The sequence below is a fragment of the Cydia amplana genome, chromosome 10, assembly GCF_948474715.1.
Source record: "Cydia amplana chromosome 10, ilCydAmpl1.1, whole genome shotgun sequence".
In the NCBI taxonomy this organism is placed as follows: Eukaryota; Metazoa; Arthropoda; class Insecta; order Lepidoptera; family Tortricidae; genus Cydia; species Cydia amplana.
The window spans coordinates 9,373,695-9,397,589 of NC_086078.1; the positions used below are offsets into that span (position 1 = coordinate 9,373,695).

Consider the following 23,895-nt stretch of genomic DNA (forward strand, 5'->3'; position numbering starts at 1 on the left):
TAAAGGATCAAATTAAAACATTAGGTGCTTCTTATAAATTATAATGTTAGCATAAAGCATGCTATGTTCCCGTAAGATATAACCTCGTTTAAAAAAATGTGTGTCGTAACGGTTCACTCAAAGATGAGTGGCTACACTTTTACATTATTTTATTTCCATTGGCTAACTTGTTTTGCGTGCTCGTCCTTCGTATGTCTTGATTTCGTTCATTATAGTCATAGTCATAGACACGCCAGAGATAGAGTTCATACTAGTTCACCCGAGACAATACGCTCCGTTAAGCTGCAAGAATAACACAGGTCTTGTATTCCCAATATTCCCAGAACGCCATCGCAACGCCTCATCTGTCAGTGGCTATAAGTGCGATCTCCGGTTACGCACCTTGATAATAAGTCTCGCGGTCACAGTATACAAGTTCGTTTAGATAAACGCTCGTCTGCGTTCAATAAGAAATGACAAATTTTATTTTACCTCAGCATTCATAATAACTAATAACTTACCTAATATTTTACCTAATCGGGAAAAGCACTGAAGAGTTACGATAACCCGCCGTCAAAATGCGCCCCAGAAAATTAAAGTTACATACACTCATTTTAAAACGACATGCTGAAATAACATGAAACTTAGCATGAGCATAGTCATAAACATTGACATATAAATATATATATCAGGACTAGCCTTACGGACAATAAGAATGGAGCATGAATGGGGTCAGTATTTTTTTTTATACAGCGGTGTGAAAAGTGGTACAGCGGTCTGGTATTTGGTATTCGTTTTTGTTGCTAAAATTTGTGTACCGAGGTATAAAATTAAAGAAAATAGAACGAGTAGAAATTTTGTATGCTTAACTTCTTGTCACTCTATTTTCTTTGCGTCAATGCTTAGCAACGAAGGTCAACAATGCTTACTTAGTACCTAATACCGGACATAGGTATATGTTACTTAAATGTGAATGCTAAATTTCGTGTTATTACAGCATGTCGTTTCAAAATGAGAGTGTAAGTAACTAAAGTGTCATTCAATAGAACTTGCAAACTTTGTAAACAAAAGTTACTAGTTAATTTGACATTCAGTGTCAATTTTAGTATGGCGGTTTGTTCACATAGTTAGCAAGTTCTATTGAATGACAGTTTACGATTGTATTGAGGCGTCGGCGTCTTGTCAGCGCTATGGAAAATGGCGTCGCTGCGCAGTTGCGCCAACGTTGCGTCGAACAGCTTGTCTAGACGCCGACGCTCGAGAGACGCTATTTGGGGTCTTTTTTAAACTGGTTCGATTTTCTACAACTCGCTCGTGATGCAAGAGCGATGGAAACGACCGCTGCCTACCGCTCCCCTCGAGGCTCGCCGCTGCCCTGCGTGCGTGCGCGCCACTCGCTAGTGTCAGCCATGGAGCACGCGCGTCTCTCCTCGCTCCTCGTTATAGCGCGTAAGTACTCCTTTGACTCTAGTGTTTACTAATACATTCTAACACCTTGTTACCCGTATACCTATTCCGTAGATTCTGTTGATTCAGTTTTCTTTTAAGAAGCGACAGTTTTTGTGGTATAGTATAGAGGACGTATGTGTTTACTTATTGTGATTTGCAAACGCCTTTCAAAATACGGTGACAGAGACTTATCTGTGGGCAAGAAATCTGAGCTGGTTTAGTTACTTTCCTTTATTACTCTTAACCAACCATTGTTTGTTAAACCGCTACGCTAGAGGTTTGAAATGATGTACTTTTCTTAGAGCATTTACTATGGTAGGTGCCGATATACAAGCTATCTTAGCGAAAGAAGAAAATAATTTAGATAGGCAATTTTTTGTTGTTGTAGTTTACCGAAAATTTCTTGAGCTTTGCGAGGGTTTGGAGGCACGAGGGTTAAAAGTGTTAAAACTATCTTTACTACCGAGTGACACACAAAATGTTTCACCACAAACAACAACGCGAGGAAAATTAAGTGTAAGTGTAAACTCAAATCCAAATGAACGTTATTAAATATTTATCATTCAAAATCATCACTTAAACGTCAATTCCACCGGTCAACATAAAGAAACAACACAACCAAAACAAAATTTGCATCAATTTACTCTGATGCCACGACACGACTCTTGTTTCTAATCAGATTTTGATTAATAAAGAGGGTCTTTACGAGCTGGTGCATGTGGTAAATAAAATATTATCTCAGTATTTATATACAATACTTATGTCGTAATTCCACTATTTCCACTATTGTCTGTAATATTACAGCATGTATTATATTCGAGGATATCCTCGAAAATATTGTTATTGTTTAAATTAGGGACTGTAATTGTAATTGAGATGATATAATACATGTTATTTATTTAATACAACAAGGGCACAGGTGTTGTTATGTTATGATCAATGATGGGGACAAACATAAGAAGGTCAATCTGTATAGATATGGTGTTGTAGACTTGTAAAACCTAATAGTGCTTTAATCAAAAATATCAAGATAATAGAGGTAGACGTGGCCACATCACGAGAACTGAACAGGTAAATTACTCTGTAGAGTAGATATTGAGATGAAAATATTTAGTTTTCCTTATTTTTGGGAATAACACCTAAAGTGTCATTCAATAGAACTTGCGAACTATGTAAACAAAACTTACTAGTAATTTGACATTCAGTGTCAAATTTAGTATGGCGGTTTGTTTACATAGTTAGCAATTTCTATTGAATGACATTTTACCAGTGTCATATTGGAAACAGATTGAATAACTAAAACTCTAATTGGTTTGACATTGAAAAAGATCACAAACGGGTCAAAAAGGTTTAGTTTGGGAAAGTCGGCGTCTTTTTTGTGGAAATAACAAATTAAAAGTAAGTAAACGTTTTGGATACATTTTTCTAAGACTTTCAGATTACACATTTTAAGAAGTAGAAGATTTTCACATGCCTGTAAGCGTAACTTACAAAAATTAGGCTGTAAAGTCCGTTTATTTTATGCTGTCCACAGGAAAGTCGCATAACCATTAACTCATACAAAAAAGTTTTTTTTTGTATGAGTTAAGTTATTTTACTCATTAAAAAATCTGTATTTACCTATAAACTGGATAGATATAGGTAGGTACCATATATGACGTCGATTGTGATAAAGTTAAAATTCTAACAAATACCTAAGTATAAAACAAAATGAATTATACAGCACTAAGATACGCCCTTTCCTGTTAATGCGTTATTGGAGTCAGTCAACTTTCGATTCCCATAGTTACTTCGCGCATTGAAGCCATAAACGCGAGCAGAATAGACAATGTCGCAGAGGTGTGGTGTGGACCACGTGATTCAGCTACAAATAACTTCAGGTCTTCTTCTGGTCATACTGTTGTAATGGCGAGTATTTGGTATCCTCGGCCCCTATTCGAGATGCACAACTGTCAGATTTCGCGTCCACTTCAATTCAACAGTTGAATGAATCGCATGTTCATCAAGTGCGGATACCCGAGGCGGATACTGTCATTTGATACAACCAATAATTCAACAAAAATCTACTTTATTTATTACAGCTTTAAGGTTTGGTTGTCACCTAACTGTGGATCGCTAATGTCAAATTTTGACACGGGATTGTTCAGATTCAACCATAGAAGCGATGACATTAATGTCTGTGGATTCAACGGAAGTTCAACACGAGACGTCAAAAGTCGCTTGTCGAATGAGGCCCGGTCATACTGTTGTAATGGCGAGTATTTGGTATCCTCATCTTGAGTATTTTAGACTTTACATCTAAACTTGAATTTTATTAGACTTGATAGAGTATAGAGGCTTTTTAGAAACTTGAGTCCTTTTAAGAGAAGACTTACCTAAAACTTATTATTTATGCAACAAATTTTTAAGACGTGTTTTCTTTAAAACGGTTCACGGTTTACTTTTATAATTTTTCATTAGGTACTGGTTATTATTGGTTAGGTTCGAACTTATGGAATGTGTTTTGAACACATTATTTAGGTCCAATGTTACGTCCAATGCCCTTAGGGCCACCCCACTAGCGTCTTTTGAGCGTCGGCGTGTAGTCAGCGCTATAGAAAATTGCGTCACTGCACAGTTGCGCCAAACGTTGCGTCGAGCAGCAGCCATAGAGTGGACTAGACGCCGACACTCAGAAGACGCTAGTGTGATCAACCCACCCTAAATATTAGGTAAACATAATTCTATAATCTAAATCCTAGCGGCTAGGCTAGACTAGGACCTAGCCTTTTTCATTTCATGAATTGAAGGAGGCCTGCGCTCAACGTGGACGACTTACCTAGGTATTAGGGGTCATCCATTAATTACGTCACACGAGTTACTAGGTTTTTTGAGCCCTCCCCCCCTCCTTGTCACACTTGGTCACATTTGGCAAACCCCTCCCCCCTAGTGTGACGTCACATTTTTTCTACGAAATCGCCAAATCGAATTAAGTAAGTACCTAAGTATTATTAATATTTTATCAAAATATTTTTGACGATATAAGTATTAGTAATTTTATAACCCAAAACTGCTTAGGAAAGAAAATTAAACGAATAAAAACGATTACCGTTTTAAAAACTTGTTATTTAAATGTACAGCGAATAAAATAATTTAAATACATTTTCGGTTACTGATAAAGTTAAAGTGACGTCACAAAGTTTGTGTCTCCCCCCTCCCCCATGTCACAATATGTCACATTTTCTTGACCCCCTCCCTCCCCCTAAACGTGTGATGTAATTAATGGATGACCCCTTACGTAACTAATATTACTAATGGTAATGATCATCATCCTAGGGTTTGTCCCGTACTGTAACGGGGTCCGCTTTCCTACTTTTCTCCTTCCACTTCGCTCTATCCTGGACATCGGTTTCTGCCAACCCACAGGCGTTTAAATCTTTGGCGATGACATTACGCCACCGCTGCCTTGCCATATTATTACTAATAATGATACCTAAATATAATAAAATCTACATACCTTATATCTATACCCTCAGATCATTTGTAGAACCTACACGTTGGAATATGTTATGTGTTATGTAATAGTTGCACATTAATACGCATACCACCTGAGCACCTGACTGAAATGATAATATTCAATTATTAACTTCTGCATAGGTACTTAATATTTTAATGACAGATTAATGAAAAAAAAATCAAAATATTACTTGATTAATATAATTATATTAATACCTACCTACTAATCGTATTAGGTAACTCAATGTGGCATCAAAGAAGTTTAAGTCTTGGGATTAAATTAAACGCAACAATGAAAAACTTGGTCTTATAACAGAAAACCCGAGTATTATTCAACTAAGAAACGTTCATTACAGCCGGTACAACAGTTATTACTCTATTTGGTATTTCGAACATAATCGCGCGGTATGTTTTTCTCTAGCACTTTGTATGAGCACCTTTCCTCACTTTTTTGCGTTGACTGTAATCATTAATCAAAATTAAACACTTAAGGTGAGAATGAATACAAGGTTCCCTGTTCGTAATTTATAGGTACATACCTACTCATAATCCCTACGCACTAACGCTGCGTGTGTACCACAGTGTGTACATAGGGATGTAGGGACATAGTGTGTACCTACGCACGAGTTTTAATTTAAGGTGCAATAGGTTCAGAAAGAGTAACTTAGTAACTTTAAAGTAACGACTTAGGAAATCCGTTTAATTTAATACGAAGCTTGTAAATAGTTTAGGTAGGTAACACTCGTACCTAAATACCTAATATTACCTATAGCCTAGTCAAACCTCCACACCTATCACAACTAGGTACGGTGATAGGTGTTAAAACGTGTTTTTCGAAGACTTTAAATTTCCCTATATCAACATCCAATCGCCATAGTTGACCCCCTTGTTATTTACGATACAAGTGCGGAAAAGAGGAAATTCGCACGTGTAGGTATCGTACAACGTTTTACAGTATGTACCTACATATATGGCCCTTTAAAATTTCGACATACGCACGGAAAGTGCTCTTTCCCGCATTAGTACGGGAAAGTAGCGCTATATTATACTGTAATAATATTGCCGATCAATGGTGGTGACATGACGTTAACAATAAAACCGGTAAATATTCTCAACAATGAAATCAATGAATCCCATGCTTTTACGATAGTAAACAATGTGTTCCGTACCTACTGAATAAGTTTAGTATCTGTCACAGGCCGGGTCAAGCACCTTGGGTAGGATCGCAAAAAGCGGGCCTTGAAAACCAGTTTGATACAAGCTACTGGAATAAAAGTACTAGGTACTTACATATACAACGCAACATGTTCGCGTATAAGGAACTTGGAATTATGGGTTTATATTTAAGTAGACGCACACCATTTTATGTCGCGCGTCAACTTTTTACATTATCGTCAAAATAGCTACTAAAAACTTGGCAGCGCAAAGCAATAGTAGGAAATTTATTTTATTTATTTATTGATAATCGTTTTAACGGGTTTAGTAACACTTCATCAATAAATTCGTTCACACGAATGCATAGTCAACCTTGGCCAACCTGAAAGATTAGGACACGTGCAGACATCGTCAATTTTGCATCGATTCAGTGTTTTTTAATAAACTCCTTTAATTTTAAGGGTGCATACAATACAATACAAATACTTTTTATTGTACACATTACAGAAAACAATACAAAGAATACAGAAAATAAGAGGTTAAACAGCAGGCGGTCTTATCGCTAAAAAGCGATAGTTTCCCGACAACCTTTAGGTAGCAGAAATTAATAAATTTATGTCATGTCAGTAGGTGTTCCAGATGCAATAAAAGAAATCTAGCACAACCTGCGCTTAAAGCAGCACACTTACCTGAGCTTAAAATAAGTTATTTTCTCAAAGACAACGGTATTATAATTATCTCTATTTCGGAGATAATCAAATCTTTTTTTATCTAATAAGGCCCCTATGAACGTGTACACTTGCGTTAGGGCTTGTTTACTTACATATAATTTATTGGTAGGTAGTATTAGTAAGTGTGAGTTTATGCATTTGCTACTAAACGCAAGTACTATCTCGGCTCGGACGATCGATGTTCGAAATGATATAGACGAAGAGTGGGTGTTTACCGTTTCGTTCGGTACGAAAACGATTGGCATCTTGGCTAGGCCCTCTGTTCAGATAGTAATTTCTATAAGCCCCCATGTAATACGTTGTGATATTGGTATACCGTATCGTTAACTCAGGTAGTAACTATGGTCCACATCACACAGCTATGGTCGAAATGTATGTGCCTAGAAAATTATGCATTAATTTCCTACCTATACTTATTTTTGAAAGTATTGATAGGTGTTTAATTTTAAAAGAGCAATAGTGTGACCAAATTACGATATTTCTATTTTACGAGTATTAATGCTAATAACCTCGTCAATAATGATCGTTTTAACGCGAGTTAATACGGTACTTAATTTCATTAATGGATACCTAATCAAGAATCTTTAGGCGCTAAATGGTTGAGAAATGACAACTCAACTAACGTAGGTGCAAAATGCAAATATTTGTATTGTATAAATGTGTGCTTTTCGCGATGCATGATAAGAAAATCATTCAAATTTCTTTTTTCTATTCCAGTGTTACAACTCAGCCAAACTGAAATCTCAAATACTCTACCAGAATCATGGTACGCCGCTAACGTTATAAATGATGGATCATACTCACCGAAGCCCTTATCTGAGATATTTTCAACGCAATCGACTTTCTCTTCGGCCAATCCAATCGTCGTGCTGCAATCCACGACACCAGATCCGATTTTGTACACAACAACCTCAAGTTCGACATCGACAGGCAGATCGAATGACAAAATAACAGAAATATCCGTTGTGCCCTTACCGACTGAACAACCTGCTCAGCCTCAGTCGACCGAGCCAGTGACGTCGCAATCTCCACCGATCATAATATTTGCTGATGCGCCGACAGCGCCACCACGGCTTCCCGAACTATCCCAGTTCCAACAACCACCCGCACCGCCGTCGCCACCTCCAGTCTTATCAGTTCCTCAAATCCAAATACAAACAGCGCCGCAAGGAACGCCGCAAGGAACACCATCACCTCCTACCTCTACTACACTTCCACCAGTTACGACTACCTTTTCTTCATTTCCACCATTTACGTCTACATCTTCTTCATTTGTATCAGTTACAACTACCTCTTCGTCATTTGCACCAGTAACATCTACTTCCTTGTCATTTGCACCAGTAACATATACCTCTTCTTCATTTGCACCAGTCACGTCTACCCCCTTTTCGCTTCCACCAGTCTCATCTACCCCCTTTTCACTTCCACCAGTTACCAATAGTACCTCCTTTTCAGTTCCACCAGTAATTTCTACCTTGTCTCCAGCAGTGCCTAGTACTAATAATTTTCCTCAAGCGCCCTGCACAAACAGCTCAAAACCAGGCTCTCAGCTTCCGTCATTCAGAATTCGCCTGGTAGCTCCAAGCGGATCGGTGACCAAAGTCGAAATCAATCCTCCGATTACAACCACCACCAGAAGGCCCACTACGACGCGGACTCGAAGAACTAGGAACAATTACGATGGCTGCGTCAGCGGGTGCGGAGGCAGGAAGGTCCCTATCTGTGCCAGTCCCTCGGGCGTGTACCCCATCGACCCAAACAGGCTTAAAGGATTCCCATCAGTATGCCACATGGCGTGCCACAACTCGTTTAGGAAGACTTGTAAGTAATTGTTTTATTTTACAATTACAGTTATCATAATTTAATTACAAAACTTCCGTAAGACTGAGACTCAGATTATCACTACATAGTATAAAACAAAGTCGCTTCCCGCTGTCTGTCTGTCTGTATGCTTCTTTAAAACTACGCAACGGATTTTGATGCGGTTTTTCTTAATAGATAGAGTGTTTCAAGAGGAAGGTTTATATATAATTTGTTAACCCGTGCGAAGCCGGGGCGGGTCGCTAGTAATAAATATAATATTAAAACGTGAGTGACCCGTTTTAATACATTAATATTCAGCTTTAGTCGGGCGCAAAATTAGCGATAATTAATTACAATTGGACAACGACCGGTAATTTTATGAAGGTTCAAGTCTGAATTGATAACCGGAGGAGAATTAACTTTCGGTTTCGCCGGCGTTATGTGCGTGAAATAGTGCGTATCATGCTGCGAGCGATCACAACAAATGCAGACCGGTTTGTTCGTGCGAACGTTACCTCATTCGCGTTTTGTAACGGGCCCGATTATTGACAGATTTAGGTGTGCTCACTTAGTTTTACATATACCTACGTCATAAATATGACAAATGAATCCGCTGAATTGATAGGTTCATTACGTTTTCACACAGTTAAACAATGCGTGATACGAGTATGTTTGCATGTTTAATTAATATTAAAATCGTTTTGCAAACAATTAAGTTCAACTACTAAGGTTTTGCAAACATTTCGTGTATAAGGCAAGCAGATTTAACGTTTACTATCACTTCAGTCTCTAGGTTAACGGATAACATGCATTATGAGATCCTTTGAAGCCTATTAAGGTATGCCCAATATACATGGGTATCTACATACGTACCTGAGAGATGAAAGTGTCGAATTAACGTGAATGCATTTGTTTTAAATGGGGCAAAGTTGATGTTTAACCTCTCGTGCCAATATTGATACTCAGCAGCTACCGAGATAGCGAGTGGTTCGAGAAATTGAATCTTAAGCGTTGCGTTAAAATTTTCCACCACACCAACACGAGGAACATATTAACTGTAAAATATTACAAATCTAATCCAAATGAAAGCTATTAGATATTCAAAATCGCCACTTAAAAGTTAATTCGACCAGCCAACACGAGGAAAATTTGTATCAAATTACTTTGCCATTCTAGTGGGTAAAATGCAACTTTGTAATCAGTTTTCAAGAACAAAGAAAGGCTTCTTTGTTCTTGAAAACTGATTACAAAGTTGCATTTTACGAGATAGTTAGGTGCAAATGACTTACACTTGTAAATTGTTGGAAAAAATTGAAAAACCGCACTTGCTTTCCCAAATGCTCAACCGAATGGATGAAAACACGATTCACTGATAATAATATTATATTGAAATTGGATTTAGACCTAAAGTGACGTCATTAACTAAGCCTACGGTTTTTGTTATAGTTTGTAGCTTTCTAATAGACCCCGACGGCTAATCCTATTGTCTATTGTTAGTAAAACCGCTCGTGCCACGTGCCACAACCACCTGCATAAAAAATCGCTCGTTCACTTTACCCAGGTAATTGAATTACAACTCCTATGGAAATTGCAATAAGATTCAAAATGAACTAATGGATAAATGTTTTGTACCGATGTGTGTGATCAGTACTTCGGTTACTGAGTGCCGGCGAGTCGAACGTTACAGAACCAGTCTAAAATGTGTCATTGAGATGCGTAACAAAGGCGCGTTATCGGAGAGGGCACCTACACTGGTTTTTTGAGCGTTGGACTAGCCTGCGCTCAGGTGCCAATTAGAATAAATAAGACCCTTTTTTGCAGGTAAGTAGCAAGTGCGGTTTTACTGAACAATAGACAATAGGATAAGCCTTCGAGCTCTACTAGAAAGCTACAAACTATACAGTTTTATGTTTTTCTACTCCAGCACTTAAATGTGTCAATTAAATGACTGACAGTGATATCTAAAGCAATGTCATTTGAATGCTTTGTCTATAGGCTCATAAGATGACTGCTAGCAGTCATCTTATGAGTATAATACAACTGCTTTATTTTTTTTAAAGATACAAGTTCCGATCATCTTGATTGAAAGAGGTATGTTTTCATTTACAATAATAACTCTTTTTTTTTTAAATAATAACTCAATTTTTTTTAAATAATAACTCTTTTTTTTAATAATCTTTTTTTTTTTTTTTTTTTTTGCTGCAGCTGTCATAGAAAAAGTAATGTATGCAACAGCTCATAATTGGTTCTTAAAATTCTCGGGTCTTTTTTTACAAAACTCGACTACGTCTCGTTTTGTAACTTCGACCCTTGAATTTTAAGAACCCTTATTATATCACTGTTGCATAAACTACTATTATAGGATCCTTCACGTCACATCAACTTTTACTTATAATGTACTATTCTTTTATTTCCAGTGTACGAAAAGGTGGTTGATGGCCGATGCGGCCAACTACGCACCCGAATCAGGCCTCTTGGGTCCAAGAACAAGCTCAAGAAGGACGATCTGCAGAAAGCTACATATACTGTCGTCCAAGCAGGCCCGTCAGTCATCGAATTCTCACCCCTGGAATCTTAGAGGCGAAAGTTTTGTCAAAGTGATTGTAGTAAACTCATTAGCGAGATTATGTCCAACACTCACAATTTAAATCGTGCCACGTTTTAGTAAAATTTATAGAATTACAGTGATGTAGTTACTACTGTAATAAGACCAGTAAACTGAGACTAGGGATAATGAGATTTCAAGGCCTTTGAGACTATGTACTTTGACTATCTATCAAAATACTTACGTCTTTAGAAAATAAGAACACGACTAACACGAGATTCTGTCACTGCCAAATTGTACCTACGTACAGTAGGTATTACAATATATATAATTACATTATTTACATTTAAACAGCATGAATGGGACTTGAGAGTCATATAAAAACAACTTTAGGATAGGAATATTCCAACACGTAATAAAAGCGCAATTTTATTACTGAGCAATCATGTAAGTATTACCGTACCTATTCTCATGAAGTAACGAGTTATGAAAGGTAAATTAATTGATGTAAATCAATAAGGTTAGTGAAGCAGAGCATAACGTTCTTAGAGGCTATAGAAGCTTGTCAAACGCATTTCAAACGTGTGAATTGCTCTTAATGATTAGATCAGTAGTGTAACATTTCACGAAAAACATGACCCCTAACTCTAATTACAATAAAGTCTAATTTCGTTGAATCTGCTCGCCCTTGTGAGATGCAAGAATATGTTAAATTTGTCACGTAAGACGGTAGAGAAAAGCTGATATAAAATCTTACGTTTTGTCACGTTTTGTCATCGTTAAACTGTTAAATGTTAATTCATAAATCTAATTGCAGAGACATTCGTGTTACTGATAGTACCGTCTGTCGATGAACGAACGATATATCGTTGCAAAATATAATGCACACTTTTTATGCGATCAGATTCATCTTCGTTTACTTTCAATGTTCGACTATAGTTATACGTACTGAAGTGTAAAAATAGCTAAGAACCTATTTCACTTACCTTCACTTTTTAAAACAACGGAGTTTATGCAAGGTTAATTCAGATTTTTGTGAAAATGACGAAATAATAATGTATTCAAACTGTGCTAATGTTAAATCAGTGCACTGAATAGTTTTATATCAGCATTTGATATGAATGTTGGTGCAAGTATTTGCCAAATGTTATGAGTCCGTCCATATTTTAATATTATTTTAGTAGTAAGGATGTTTTTGTACTAAGACTATATTCTTAAAATTAAAGAAATATTAACGAAAGGATAGTTTCAATGAACAAAAAACATATACTTATACTTTTACAGTATTAAAATATTTTTTATTGTTTTTCTTGTCATATTCTACATTATTTACAGTTCATTATTTCAGTCCGTATTTGAAATAGTACAACTTATTGAGAATCATTTTATTCTTACATTATAAGAGAGTATTTTAGATAAATACTGCTTATAGAGCTTAGCAAACATTAGTTATTTCATTTTCATAACTTACTCCTGAAAACCATTTGAAATCTACAAAGCTTTAGGACGTCTTAGTTATGCCCCGGTTAATTTATTAGGAAGTCATTTAATATTTATCAAAGCGCAACGTTATCTTAATAAATAAAGTTGATTACATTACGGTCTTTATAGAATAAAATATGCACCTAATGATTAGTATCCACATCATATCCTATGCTACATCTAATGGTAGGAACGAATGTGTCCACATATCGGGGCATGTCTTACTAGAGTTGAAGGAATTCGAACCATCTATACTATGCAGTAAGTGGCAACGCGTCAAATATGTCGGACAAGATGGAGCTAATTCCGTTTTTTTTTCTCAGTTCGAATAGACACAATGACGTTAAGTTCAAAGTGCCTGTGTACCATGTACGGGCATGGTTACGTCAAATTATTTTCAACTGATTGCTCTAAGGAACTTACATTGAGGCGTGTACAAACATGGCGTGGTAGACACTGAAACGATATCCGTTCTATGGCGTATCCACCCTGTACCACAAGCGTTTCTGCTTCAGATTAGTGAGAATCTGCTGGTAGAATATTCCACAAACGTTGCTGGTAGTTGCCTCGCTGCTGATTGCCTTGAATAGCAAAGCTTAGCAAAAAAATAGTAGCGAAACCTAACCACAAGCCTCCAGATTAGAGTGTAATAGAACTCTGGCTCTGGTGGAATATTCTAGAAGCGTTGCTGGAAGTTGCCCTGCCGCTGGTAGCCTTGAAGGTCAAGGGCCTAGCAAAAAAATGTAGGTGAACCTAACCACAAGCCTTCAGATTAGCGTGTGATAGAACGCTGATGGAACATTCTAGAAGCGTTGCTGGAAGTTGCCCTGCCGCTGGTTGCCTTGAAGGTCATGGGCCTAGCAAAACATTGTAGGTGAACCTAACCACAAGCCTTCAGATTAGCGTGTGATAGAACGCTGGTGGAACATTCTAGAAGCGTTGCTGGTAGTTGCCCTGCTGCTGGTAGCCTTAAAGGTCATGCGCCTAGCAAAACATTGTAGGTGAACCTAACCACAAGCCTTCAGATTAGCGTGTGGTAGAACGCTGATGGAATATTCTAGAAGCGTTGCTGGAAGTTGCCCTGCTGCTGGTTGCCTTGAAGGCCATGGGCCTAGCAAAACATTGTAGGTGAACCTAACCACAAGCCTTCAGATTAGCGTGTGATAGAACGCTGGTGGAACATTCTAGAAGCGTTGCTGGAAGTTGCCCTGCCGCTGGTAGCCTTGAAGGTCAAGGGCCTAGCAAAACATTGTAGGTGAACCTAACCACGAGCTTTCAGACTAGCGTGTTATAGAACGCTGGTGGAATATTCTAGAATCGTTGCTGGAAGTTGCCCTGCTACTGGCAGCCTTGAAGATCATGGGCCTAGCAAAAAATTGTAGGTTAACCTAACCACGAGCCTTCAGACTAGCGTGTTATAGAACGCTGGTGGAATATTCTAGAAGCGTTGCTGGAAGTTGCCCTGCTGCTGGTTGCCTTGAAGGCCATGGGCCTAGCAAAACATTGTAGGTGAACCTAACCACAAGCCTTCAGATTAGCGTGTGATAGAACGCTGGTGGAACATTCTAGAAGCGTTGCTGGAAGTTGCCCTGCCGCTGGTAGCCTTGAAGGTCAAGGGCCTAGCAAAACATTGTAGGTGAACCTAACCACGAGCTTTCAGACTAGCGTGTTATAGAACGCTGGTGGAATATTCTAGAATCGTTGCTGGAAGTTGCCCTGCTACTGGCAGCCTTGAAGATCATGGGCCTAGCAAAAAATTGTAGGTTAACCTAACCACGAGCCTTCAGACTAGCGTGTTATAGAACGCTGGTGGAATATTCTAGAAGCGTTGCTGGAAGTTGCCCTGCCGCTGGTTGCCTTGAAGGTCATGGGCCTAGCAAAACATTGTAGGTGAACCTAACCACAAGCCTTCAGATTAGCGTGTAATAGAACTCTGGCTCTGGTGGAATATTCTAGAAGCGTTGCTGGAAGTTGCCCTGCCGCTGGTAGCCTTGAAGGTCAAGGGCCTAGCAAAAAAATGTAGGTGAACCTAATCACAAGCCTTCAGATTAGCGTGTGATAGAACGCTGGTGGAACATTCTAGAAGCGTTGCTGGAAGTTGCCCTGCTACTGGCAGCCTTGAAGATCATGGGCCTAGCAAAACATTGTAGGTGAACCTAACCACGAGCCTTCAGAGTTCAGACTTCAGACTAGCGTGTTATAGAACGCTGGTGGAATATTCTAGAAGCGTTGCTGGAAGTTGCCCTGCCGCTGGTTACCTTGAAGGCCGCATCCGCGGATGTCAAAAAATCTGCATCCGCAACATCCCTGCTTCAGACTAGCGTGTTATAGAACGCTGGTGGAATATTCCAGAAGCGTTGCTGGAAGTTGCCCTGCCGCTGGTTGCCTTGAAGGTCAAGGGCCTAGCAAAAAAATGCAGGTGAATCTAACCACAAGCCTTCAGATTAGCGTGTGATAGAACGCTCATGGAATATTCTAGAAGCGTTGCTGGAAGTTGCCCTGTTGCTGGTAGCCTTGAAGGTCATGCGCCTAGCAAAACATTGTAGGTGAACCTAACCACAAGCCTTCAGATTAGCGTGTGATAGAACGCTGGTAGAATATTCTAGAAGCGTTGCTGGAAGTTGCCCTGCCGCTGGTAGCCTTGAAGGTCAAGGGCCTAGCAAAAAAATGTAGGTGAACCTAATCACAAGCCTTCAGATTAGCGTGTGATAGAACGCTGGTGGAACATTCTAGAAGCGTTGCTGGAAGTTGCTCTGCTACTGGCAGCCTTGAAGATCATGGGCCTAGCAAAAAATTGTAGGTTAACCTAACCACGAGCCTTCAGACTAGCGTGTTATAGAACGCTGGTGGAATATTCTAGAATCGTTGCTGGAAGTTGCCCTGCCGCTGGTAGCCTTGAAGGTCAAGGGCCTAGCAAAAAAATGTAGGTGAATCTAACCACAAGCCTTCAGATTAGCGTGTGATAGAACGCTGATGGAATATTCTAGAAGCGTTGCTGGAAGTTGCCCTGTTGCTGGTAGCCTTGAAGGTCATGGGCCTAGCAAAACATTGTAGGTGAACCTAACCACAAGCCTTCAGATTAGCGTGTGATAGAACGCTGGTGGAACATTCTAGAAGCGTTGCTGGAAGTTGCCCTGTTGCTGGTTGCCTTGCTGCTGCTGCCCGAACATCATCTGCTGCTGGTGGAAGTCCTGCGGCGCGCCGCCGCCGGTGTTGTTGCCTTGGTTCGGACCTGGTACCAAATAATCACACCATTCAACATTCTATCCTAAAAGAGGATAACATTGTAAAGAAACCTGGCGCCTTTTTCACAATCTTGCCAATTGACACCATGCATGAAATAAAGCACCAGATATAATTATTAGAAAAACTTAAATAGCAGTTTTTTTTAAGCACAAGTCTATTTAATAAATCGGATAGTAATATAAAAAGTAGGTGAGTTGACCGTGACCGTTTTCTTGTATCGTGGGCCGCTAGGGGATAATATTCTATTTTAACTACTTTAAGCGTCACATTAATGCTTGGTCGATATTAACAGTTAGGTACTACATTGTGTATTAAGGGTGGTTAACAAGAATTACGAGTGTGAATTGAAGTGAGGGGAAATAAATAAAATTTCTGCCTAATTTAGGTCGAAATGTTGGATTTACGGACCGCATCGCCTCGCCTACGAAAATACGTGCATCACCTACGTGTAATAACACCTTTTACGAGCAAGTGATGAAAAAACTCAGTATTTAATCATAAATTGTTTAGTATGAATGTATATTACCTGGCATTCTCATTCTTTTTGCGTTGCTAGCTCCGTGGTCATGGTTATTGGCTTGCACCTGATTCTGCTGATTCTGTAATAACAACGTATGAACCAATTACATAATATGTACATGACAGTGTATCAATTTTAAACACCTCTTGTACTAAATTCAGCGCAGTATCAGGCGTGGCTCACTCCGCGATTTCGTCGCTTTGCTACAGGTAGCTAAAAGTACATCCGTTCCGCCCCAATTTTGGGGAAAGCCATAAGCCGCGCGTGGCGCTGTCGCCACCTAGCGGCCATATCTGTGCTGATCGTAACAGACGCGTTTTGTTAGAGAGTGAATTTTCTGTACCTAGTACTATTATTTATTTTGTGGCAGTATCGACTTTCGCTCTACAGTTCATGTACACTGTACAGTCGCCACCAGATATATCGTAGCGGCCAAGGTGTTCACAGATATCTAAACAAAGCCTCTATTATCATGATGTTAAAGTGCATGTTCACATATTTTTGAGCATCCAAGGCCGCTCCGGTATATCTGATAATACGTATCTGATAACTGTAAGTTCTTTTGTTCGGACACGCTAGCACACAGCTAACACAACACTGAACAAGGCTGTAACCGCGAAAATCGAAGTATTAAAATTGGCATTTTTCTCTGTCACTCTAATTACGCCTTCATTGGAGTAAAAGAGAAAGATCCCCGCAATTTGCGAATTTCGGTTTACGCGGTAGCCCCTCTGCTTCGCGCGGCAATTACTTCGCTAGACGGCTCGTTTTGTATGGACCCGCCAAATACCTTGGCAATAAAGTTTCTATTGAATACAACTAATGATTTTGAATAATTTTACGGTTTAGACTCACTTGTTTTAAGTCACTCGCGCGACAGTTTCGGAGAGCCTAGGTCTCCTTTCTCAAGCACTAACCGTGCGAGCAGCGTTCACGACGGCCGAGTATCGCGTACTCAACTCAACTGAGTCAAGAACAAGTGAGTCTAAACCGTAAAATTATTCAATGTTAGTATGTCTCACAACAGTTTAAATTCAACTAATGATTTTTTAAATGGTAAGAGTTGAAACTTACATTATTTTGTTGCTGCTGTTGTTGGTTTTGTCTCGCTTTAGAATCACCCTTGTCATCCTGGTCGTCATCAGTCAAGAACTCTCTCTTTGGATAGGGAATGGGGCATCCAGAAAATACATCCTGAAATATTTTATTTATGGTCATAATTTTGGAAGGAAGTATAATTTTATACCTAGCATAACATATCGCGTCCCAAATTATAATTTATATTTATATTTATTTATTTAATACAGTGCAAGCTTACAGTACTACACCAATTCGCTTACACACTAGAAACATATATACATTACAAAACACAAAAGAAAAACATGCAAACAGATACAATGTCAAGAAAGATAAAACTTACAAATCCAGTCAATTACAATATTTTTAGGATTAAATAATCAAAGTTTAATTCTAAATCTAACCCCTCAAGGTCGTTTTTGCCTGCCCAATTTATACCCCAGGGACTCCAAAACTTAACACAAGGTAGAAACATCCAATTTAATAAGAATTGTTGGTAAGTAAGAAACAAAATTGCCTTACCCATTGACATATATATCTCAGGTCTCAGGACTAGCCTTACGGGCAATAAGAATTTGGCATGAATGGGGCCAGTACAGCGGTGTGAAAACACTTCCAACGCGATTGGTTGATGAGTTTGCATCACGCGCGATCGGCCGCGCGATTGGTCGCAACTAGTTGCGTTAGACTACACGATTGGCTCGAATTCGTGAGTAACACCGCTGAACTAGTACCATTTTTAATGCACGTAAGGCCAGTCCTGAGATATATGTAAGTCAATGGCCTTACCTGAGTGGGCAATGGATCTTCGGAAAAGTACGGATCTTGCATTGCCATTTCTGATGTGATTCTCCTATTTGGGTCCATCAACAGTAGCCTTTGCAATAGACTAAATGCTTTGCTGTCTGGCTTGATCTTGTGTCTATCCATATATTTTCCTAGTGAACAGTTTTGATAACTGCAAAAGGAACAAATTATTTTGTTTAGCACGTTTTCAGTTGAGTTATTGTGAAAGATGACTTTGTATGCAGTACTGTATTTCCATTTCTTGTTGTTTCTAATTTCTAATGCTTAGGCTTAGTCAGTGCTCCACAGAATGCAGTATTGGTGGAGGCCAATATGCATTAGTTGCTTAACTTGACCTGTATGTGTTATACTGAACTGTATTTTGTTAAATTGGTATTTGCCAGTTCCCAAAAAGATTTTAGGCCTATTTTGTGGCCAACATTGAATCTGCCATATTATCTTTTTTTTGGTATGCTAAGAACATTTTGTGTAAGCTTTACCTTGTAAACATATTTTAAAAACCGGCCAAGTGCGAGTCGGACTCGCGCACGGAGGGTTCCGCACCATCACCAAAAAACAAGCAAAAAGCGGTCACCCATCCAAGTACTGTCCCCGCCCGACGTTGCTTAACTTCGGTCAAAAATCACGTTTGTTGTATGGGAGCCCCACTTAAATCTTTATTTTATTCTGTTTTTAGTAATTTGTTGTTATAGCGGCAACAGAAATACATCATCTGTGAAAATTTCAACTGTCTAGCTATCACGGTTCGTGAGATACAGCCTGGTGACAGACGGACTGACGGACGGACGGACGGACGGACAGCGGAGTCTTAGTAATAGGGTTCCGTTTTTACCCTTTGGGTACGGAACCCTAAAAATGTGACTGATAAACTTTATATTGTTAACCTAATGCCACTTTCAGCCTACTGCCATTAAATAGTAGCTAATGAAGGGTCATAATCAAAGTTAGAAAGGGATTCAAACTTCACTTACTTAGATCTTTTAAAATCTTTGACTAGAGTAGCATGCTCCGGCATCTTCCTTATGTCCTCCCAGTCCTTCTCCAGCGGAAATCCCATGACATTGAATATTCTGTCGAGCTGGTCGTGATGGTACGGGTTGCTGGTCTTTATGTCTTCCTGTCTACAGTGGAAAATCGGCTCGGACGTGAGAAGTTCAGCAAATATGCAACCTATGGCCCAAATATCTGAAAATAGAAACAGTTTTGTATACAGTATATTAAGTGTAAAGTGTCTCTCTATTTCCCTCTGTCTAGTCTGAGTGTGAAAGTCTTAAAAGTTGGAATAATAAACTGAGCCCAAAGACTGCCTCAGCCGCGCAAGGTTGCAGTTTAATATTAGAAGGGTTAATCATATTTTATATATATGTCACCGTAAAATTGTAAACACTCGTCAGTTTATAATCTCTCTAGTCTCTAGAGAGAAAACTGGTGGGGATCACATTGAGAGACCGTAAAACGAATGAGTGGCTGAGACAGCAGAGCAAGGTCACAGATGTTGTAAAACGCGTAGCCAGTTTGAAGTGGGAATGGGCTGGTCATATGGCACGAAAGACCGACTCGTGGAGTAAACGAATACTCGAGTGGTGACCATGGGGAGAAGAACGTCCTCCAAGTAGACCCAATATGCGTTGGGAAGACGACATCAAAAGGATTGCGGGGATGAGATGGCTGCAGGCTGCACAGAACCGTGACGAATGGCGAAAAATGAAGGAGGCCTACACCCAAAGGGTAGAAAAGGGCTAAAGAGAGAGACAGAGAGAGAGAATCTCTCTAGTTATAGTATTTTATGCAACCGTTGTTTAAGAGAGGTCAAAAAAGGCGAGTGGCGTGAGTAACAATGTGAGGCGAAGCCGAAAATTGTTAATAAAGACGCCACGAATATTTTTTGACTCAGTTAAACAACGTTGCATACAATACTTTTTCTACGACCAAGCACTTATTTTGAAATAAAATTGTAAATTTAACAAATATTTTTAATTCAAGAAGTAGCAAAAATGGAGGGTACGGGCGGGAAAAGAATGAACGAGTGAATGAAATTTAAAAAAAAACATGTCTATGGTTCACTTATTTGTCAGAGATGACATTTAAAATAAGGTTGGCAACACTGTATTTCATTCAATATTTTTTAAGTGGTCATTACACGAAGTATCGTAAAATCGCCAAAAAGATACTGCGTGTATGCACAAATTCTTTTTTGGGGAATAGACTAAAGACTTGTCTTGACAACTATAAGGTAGGGTTTTTAAAGGTGTGTGCACGACCCTTTAAATGACAAATAAAAGAACGGGAGTAGAAAAAATTATAAACTGACGGTAGGAAGATTATAAACTAACCTAACCTACGTTAGATTGTAAACTAACGGGTTCACAATCTTACGGTGTCATATATAAACTTTGGTACTTTAATGCTACTAAACATCAAATAATTTTACCAATAGCTTTAGTATAATGCCGTGCCCCTAGCAAGAGTTCTGGCGCCCTGTACCAGAAAGTGACCACCACTGGATCCAAGTCAGCAAGGGGCTTTAATGGTGCATTGAACAGTCGGGCGAAGCCCATGTCAGCAATCTTCACCCTGCCCCGCTCAGGGCCTTCACCCATTACTAGAATGTTTGCTGGTTTCTGTAAATTAATTAAAATAATAGGTTAAGAATTTATCATCAGAAAAATTGAGTTTACAATGTGTCTTTGAAGTTGCGATTCAGTTGATTGCATTTGAAGGTAAGTGCACCTGTGTACAGAATGTTCCTTGGTGCTCTCACATTGTTAAATAACCTTATAGTGCATACAGAGGACTGCCATGCACTGAGCATCTCACTTCATCCTTGACTAATGTATGGTGTAATATTGCGTTTTTTCTCCTCTAATGTAATATGAAATGGAACTATAAATAATAGAAACATAAAAAAGCTGGAAGTCTCAGTAGGGTAACAGATGAAGGCCAGCATAATACTGCCTATTTACAGATATATGTGTGTGGCATCTCTTTCTTAAATATTGCAAACAACTTTATTGTGAATACCTAGTATTCACCTATACCTAGTATACTTGTCATGCATTGCGTTGCGTATGACAAGTATGTTACTAAGCATACAAATTTCAGGGTTCAGATGTCATAATGCATTGCATATTTTGCGTACGTGGGATAAGTGTGTTTTCGTCTTTACAGTAGCATTATATTATAATACTGCAGGTTTAATTTGTCAACTCTTCTCCTTTCCATCCTGTTACCCCCTGCTGGGTTGTAGGGCTCGAATCTTTTCTTTCCGCTTACTCCGGTCCTGTACGGATATGATGGTCGTTCTTGTCTACGTGACAGCGTGATAAAACGGTGTCCGTCACTTTCTTTCCCACGGTGTTAAACAGTGACAGTTATTTTATCACGTGGATAAAGATGGATAAAGCTATCCATAATAGGCTGACTGGGCAGCTTAAGTAGCTCCTCCCACCCCATCCCCAATACACCCAGCTCTTGCTTCACAGAACGGCGTCAATTTTTTTTTTTTCGTCCATCTGAACAGGCTAAAGCTCTAAGCCATACTGCCTTGTCATAAGTAGGTTTTCTTCTTTTGAGTTAGTTCAATCCGGTAAACGTCTTCAGTAAATACTATTCATATTAGGTCAAAAGAACGGCGCCAAATTATATTATATAAATTATATAAATATCTTACCAAGTCTCTATGTAAAACCCAGTTGGAATGTAAATAATGTATCCCATCCAAAATCTGATACAGCAAACTCTTGACCATGCCCTTAGGTACCATAACAGACTTTTTGTTAGCCTTTGCAGCCCTATGGAACTTGATGATGTGCCACAGATCATGCTCCGCATAATCAAAGAGCAGCCACACCTTCCGATCAGTATGTGACAAGAAAACTCTTATAAGGTTTATCACGTTTGAATGCTTCAGTTCCCGGAGTAGCTGTGAAGAATATGTTAAGAGTTTTTATTATAGTATTTTCCTCCGCTTGGAGGAAAAGTGAGGAGGCTTCCACCCAGCAAATGGGATCTGAAGTCAGCCCCAAAACAAAGTAAAAAAAAAACAAAAAAATAACAACCTGACTGTAGAACAAATGACGCTTTAATAATAATAAAAAAAAAATATAGTATAGATGGTCAAGCAGATCTTGTCAGTAGAAAAAGGCGGCAAATTTGAAAAATGTAGGCGTGAAGGGATATCGTCCTATAGAAAATTTGAATTTCGCGCCTTTTTCTACTGACAAGATTTGCTTGACCATCTATATTTATCTTTTATCAGTCCGAGTTTCTATCTGGGTGTAACAAGAAGGTTCCTATTCATAATATAACGCTTAGCTCCTTGAAACTGATCGAAGTTTAGCCAATAATAACTAAAGTTGTCATCCCGTTAACTCCGTTCAAAGACAATAAGAGGTGTACAACTTTACAATAAAATACAATATATTTTCAGACCATGTCCATAGTGTTAGTGTATGTGAGTAAAACCTATATTAATTTATAAAATACTTTAGCCAAATATTATTATGCAAAAAAATGCTGAGGTTCTGGTTTGTTAGACAGCGGCCCTTCTTAAGTGATAGTGCTTAAATAAAACTACTGTTCCATACCATATCACTTTATACTAATAACTTACTGCCTCAACATGCGATGGAATCTTTACTTAATTTGATTAGAACTGTTAATTTTGTGAACCAAGGAAGAAAAAGACGCTATGCCAAGTAACATTTAGTTCCTAGTGAGTGTTTTATGCTAAACAGAAGTACACACCGCGATCTCTCGACAAGCCGACATCGACAATCCAGTTCCTTCGATTTGCTTCAACGCGTAGTCCTTTGTATCCGAGCCGTCTTTTCTCCTTGCCTTGTAGACGTGCCCGTAAGTCCCTCTGCCAACCTTGCAACCTTCGAAGTCAAACAGATCCTCGACTTTCGACCGCTCGTTTTGAGTCTTTATTTTAAAATCATAGTCCATCATAACCGGAGCCATTGTTTTATTTTGAAAATTGTCACCCATTGTGTTAACTGGTTTAGGAACTTGAGAAGCTAGGCGCTTGCTTATTTACACTAGTATTATTGAAATTTACTCTGTAGATTGAATGAACTTTACTATGTTCTTATTATTATACCTACTTATAGGCACAAACAAAAACTGAACATTTACAGAATTGGGCTCAGTGTTTTATCTAGATAATTCATTCAACGAAAGTACTTTTACGTTAATTTTTTATTTTCATTACGCTCCGTCTCTTAGTTTCTAATGTTATAAAATAAATATTATATTTTAGGTTATGTTAGGGCCTCTATAAAAAAAACGTCACCGATTATCGTATGGAATTTGCTTTACATTGCGGCATTTGATCCATATTTGATCGATCATTGAAGTCGTTATCCGCAAGTCCGCAAGCTATGTGTTGCAGAGTCTATAGAAGCTTTTTTTTTTTTTTTTTGGATTTTATGGCCTGGTTACGAGACCTTTAAGCCAAGTCTTTATTTTAATTACACTGCACTACTATTAAAGTTTTAACACTGTGTTTTTAATGTATTTGTATATTGGTTGATATGTTTGACTGTCTTTTAGTAGATTATTAAGCGGCGGCGGGCGGGAGGAAAAATCACTATTATTTTTAA

The 23,895-nt window shown here is 38.7% G+C and overlaps 2 protein-coding genes across 2 annotated transcripts; one reads left to right on the forward strand and one right to left on the reverse strand.

Moving 5' to 3' along the window:
- The first annotated feature begins 1,303 nt into the window (after positions 1 to 1,303).
- Positions 1,304 to 11,217, forward strand: LOC134651366 (mucin-2-like). Its single transcript, XM_063506449.1, has 3 exons — positions 1,304 to 1,428; positions 7,527 to 8,630; positions 11,030 to 11,217. The coding sequence occupies exons 1-3, from the start codon at positions 1,308 to 1,310 to the stop codon at positions 11,188 to 11,190; spliced, it is 1,386 nt and encodes a 461-aa protein (XP_063362519.1). The 5' UTR covers positions 1,304 to 1,307; the 3' UTR covers positions 11,191 to 11,217.
- A 4,467-nt stretch (positions 11,218 to 15,684) lies between these two features.
- On the reverse strand, positions 15,685 to 23,350 carry LOC134651813 (cyclin-dependent kinase 8). Its single transcript, XM_063506925.1, has 8 exons — positions 23,036 to 23,350; positions 21,960 to 22,211; positions 20,721 to 20,910; positions 19,261 to 19,474; positions 18,272 to 18,440; positions 17,480 to 17,599; positions 16,412 to 16,484; positions 15,685 to 15,871 (listed from the first exon to the last, which is right to left on the reverse strand). The coding sequence occupies exons 1-8, from the start codon at positions 23,279 to 23,281 to the stop codon at positions 15,750 to 15,752; spliced, it is 1,386 nt and encodes a 461-aa protein (XP_063362995.1). The 5' UTR covers positions 23,282 to 23,350; the 3' UTR covers positions 15,685 to 15,749.
- Between the last annotated feature and the right edge of the window lie 545 nt (positions 23,351 to 23,895).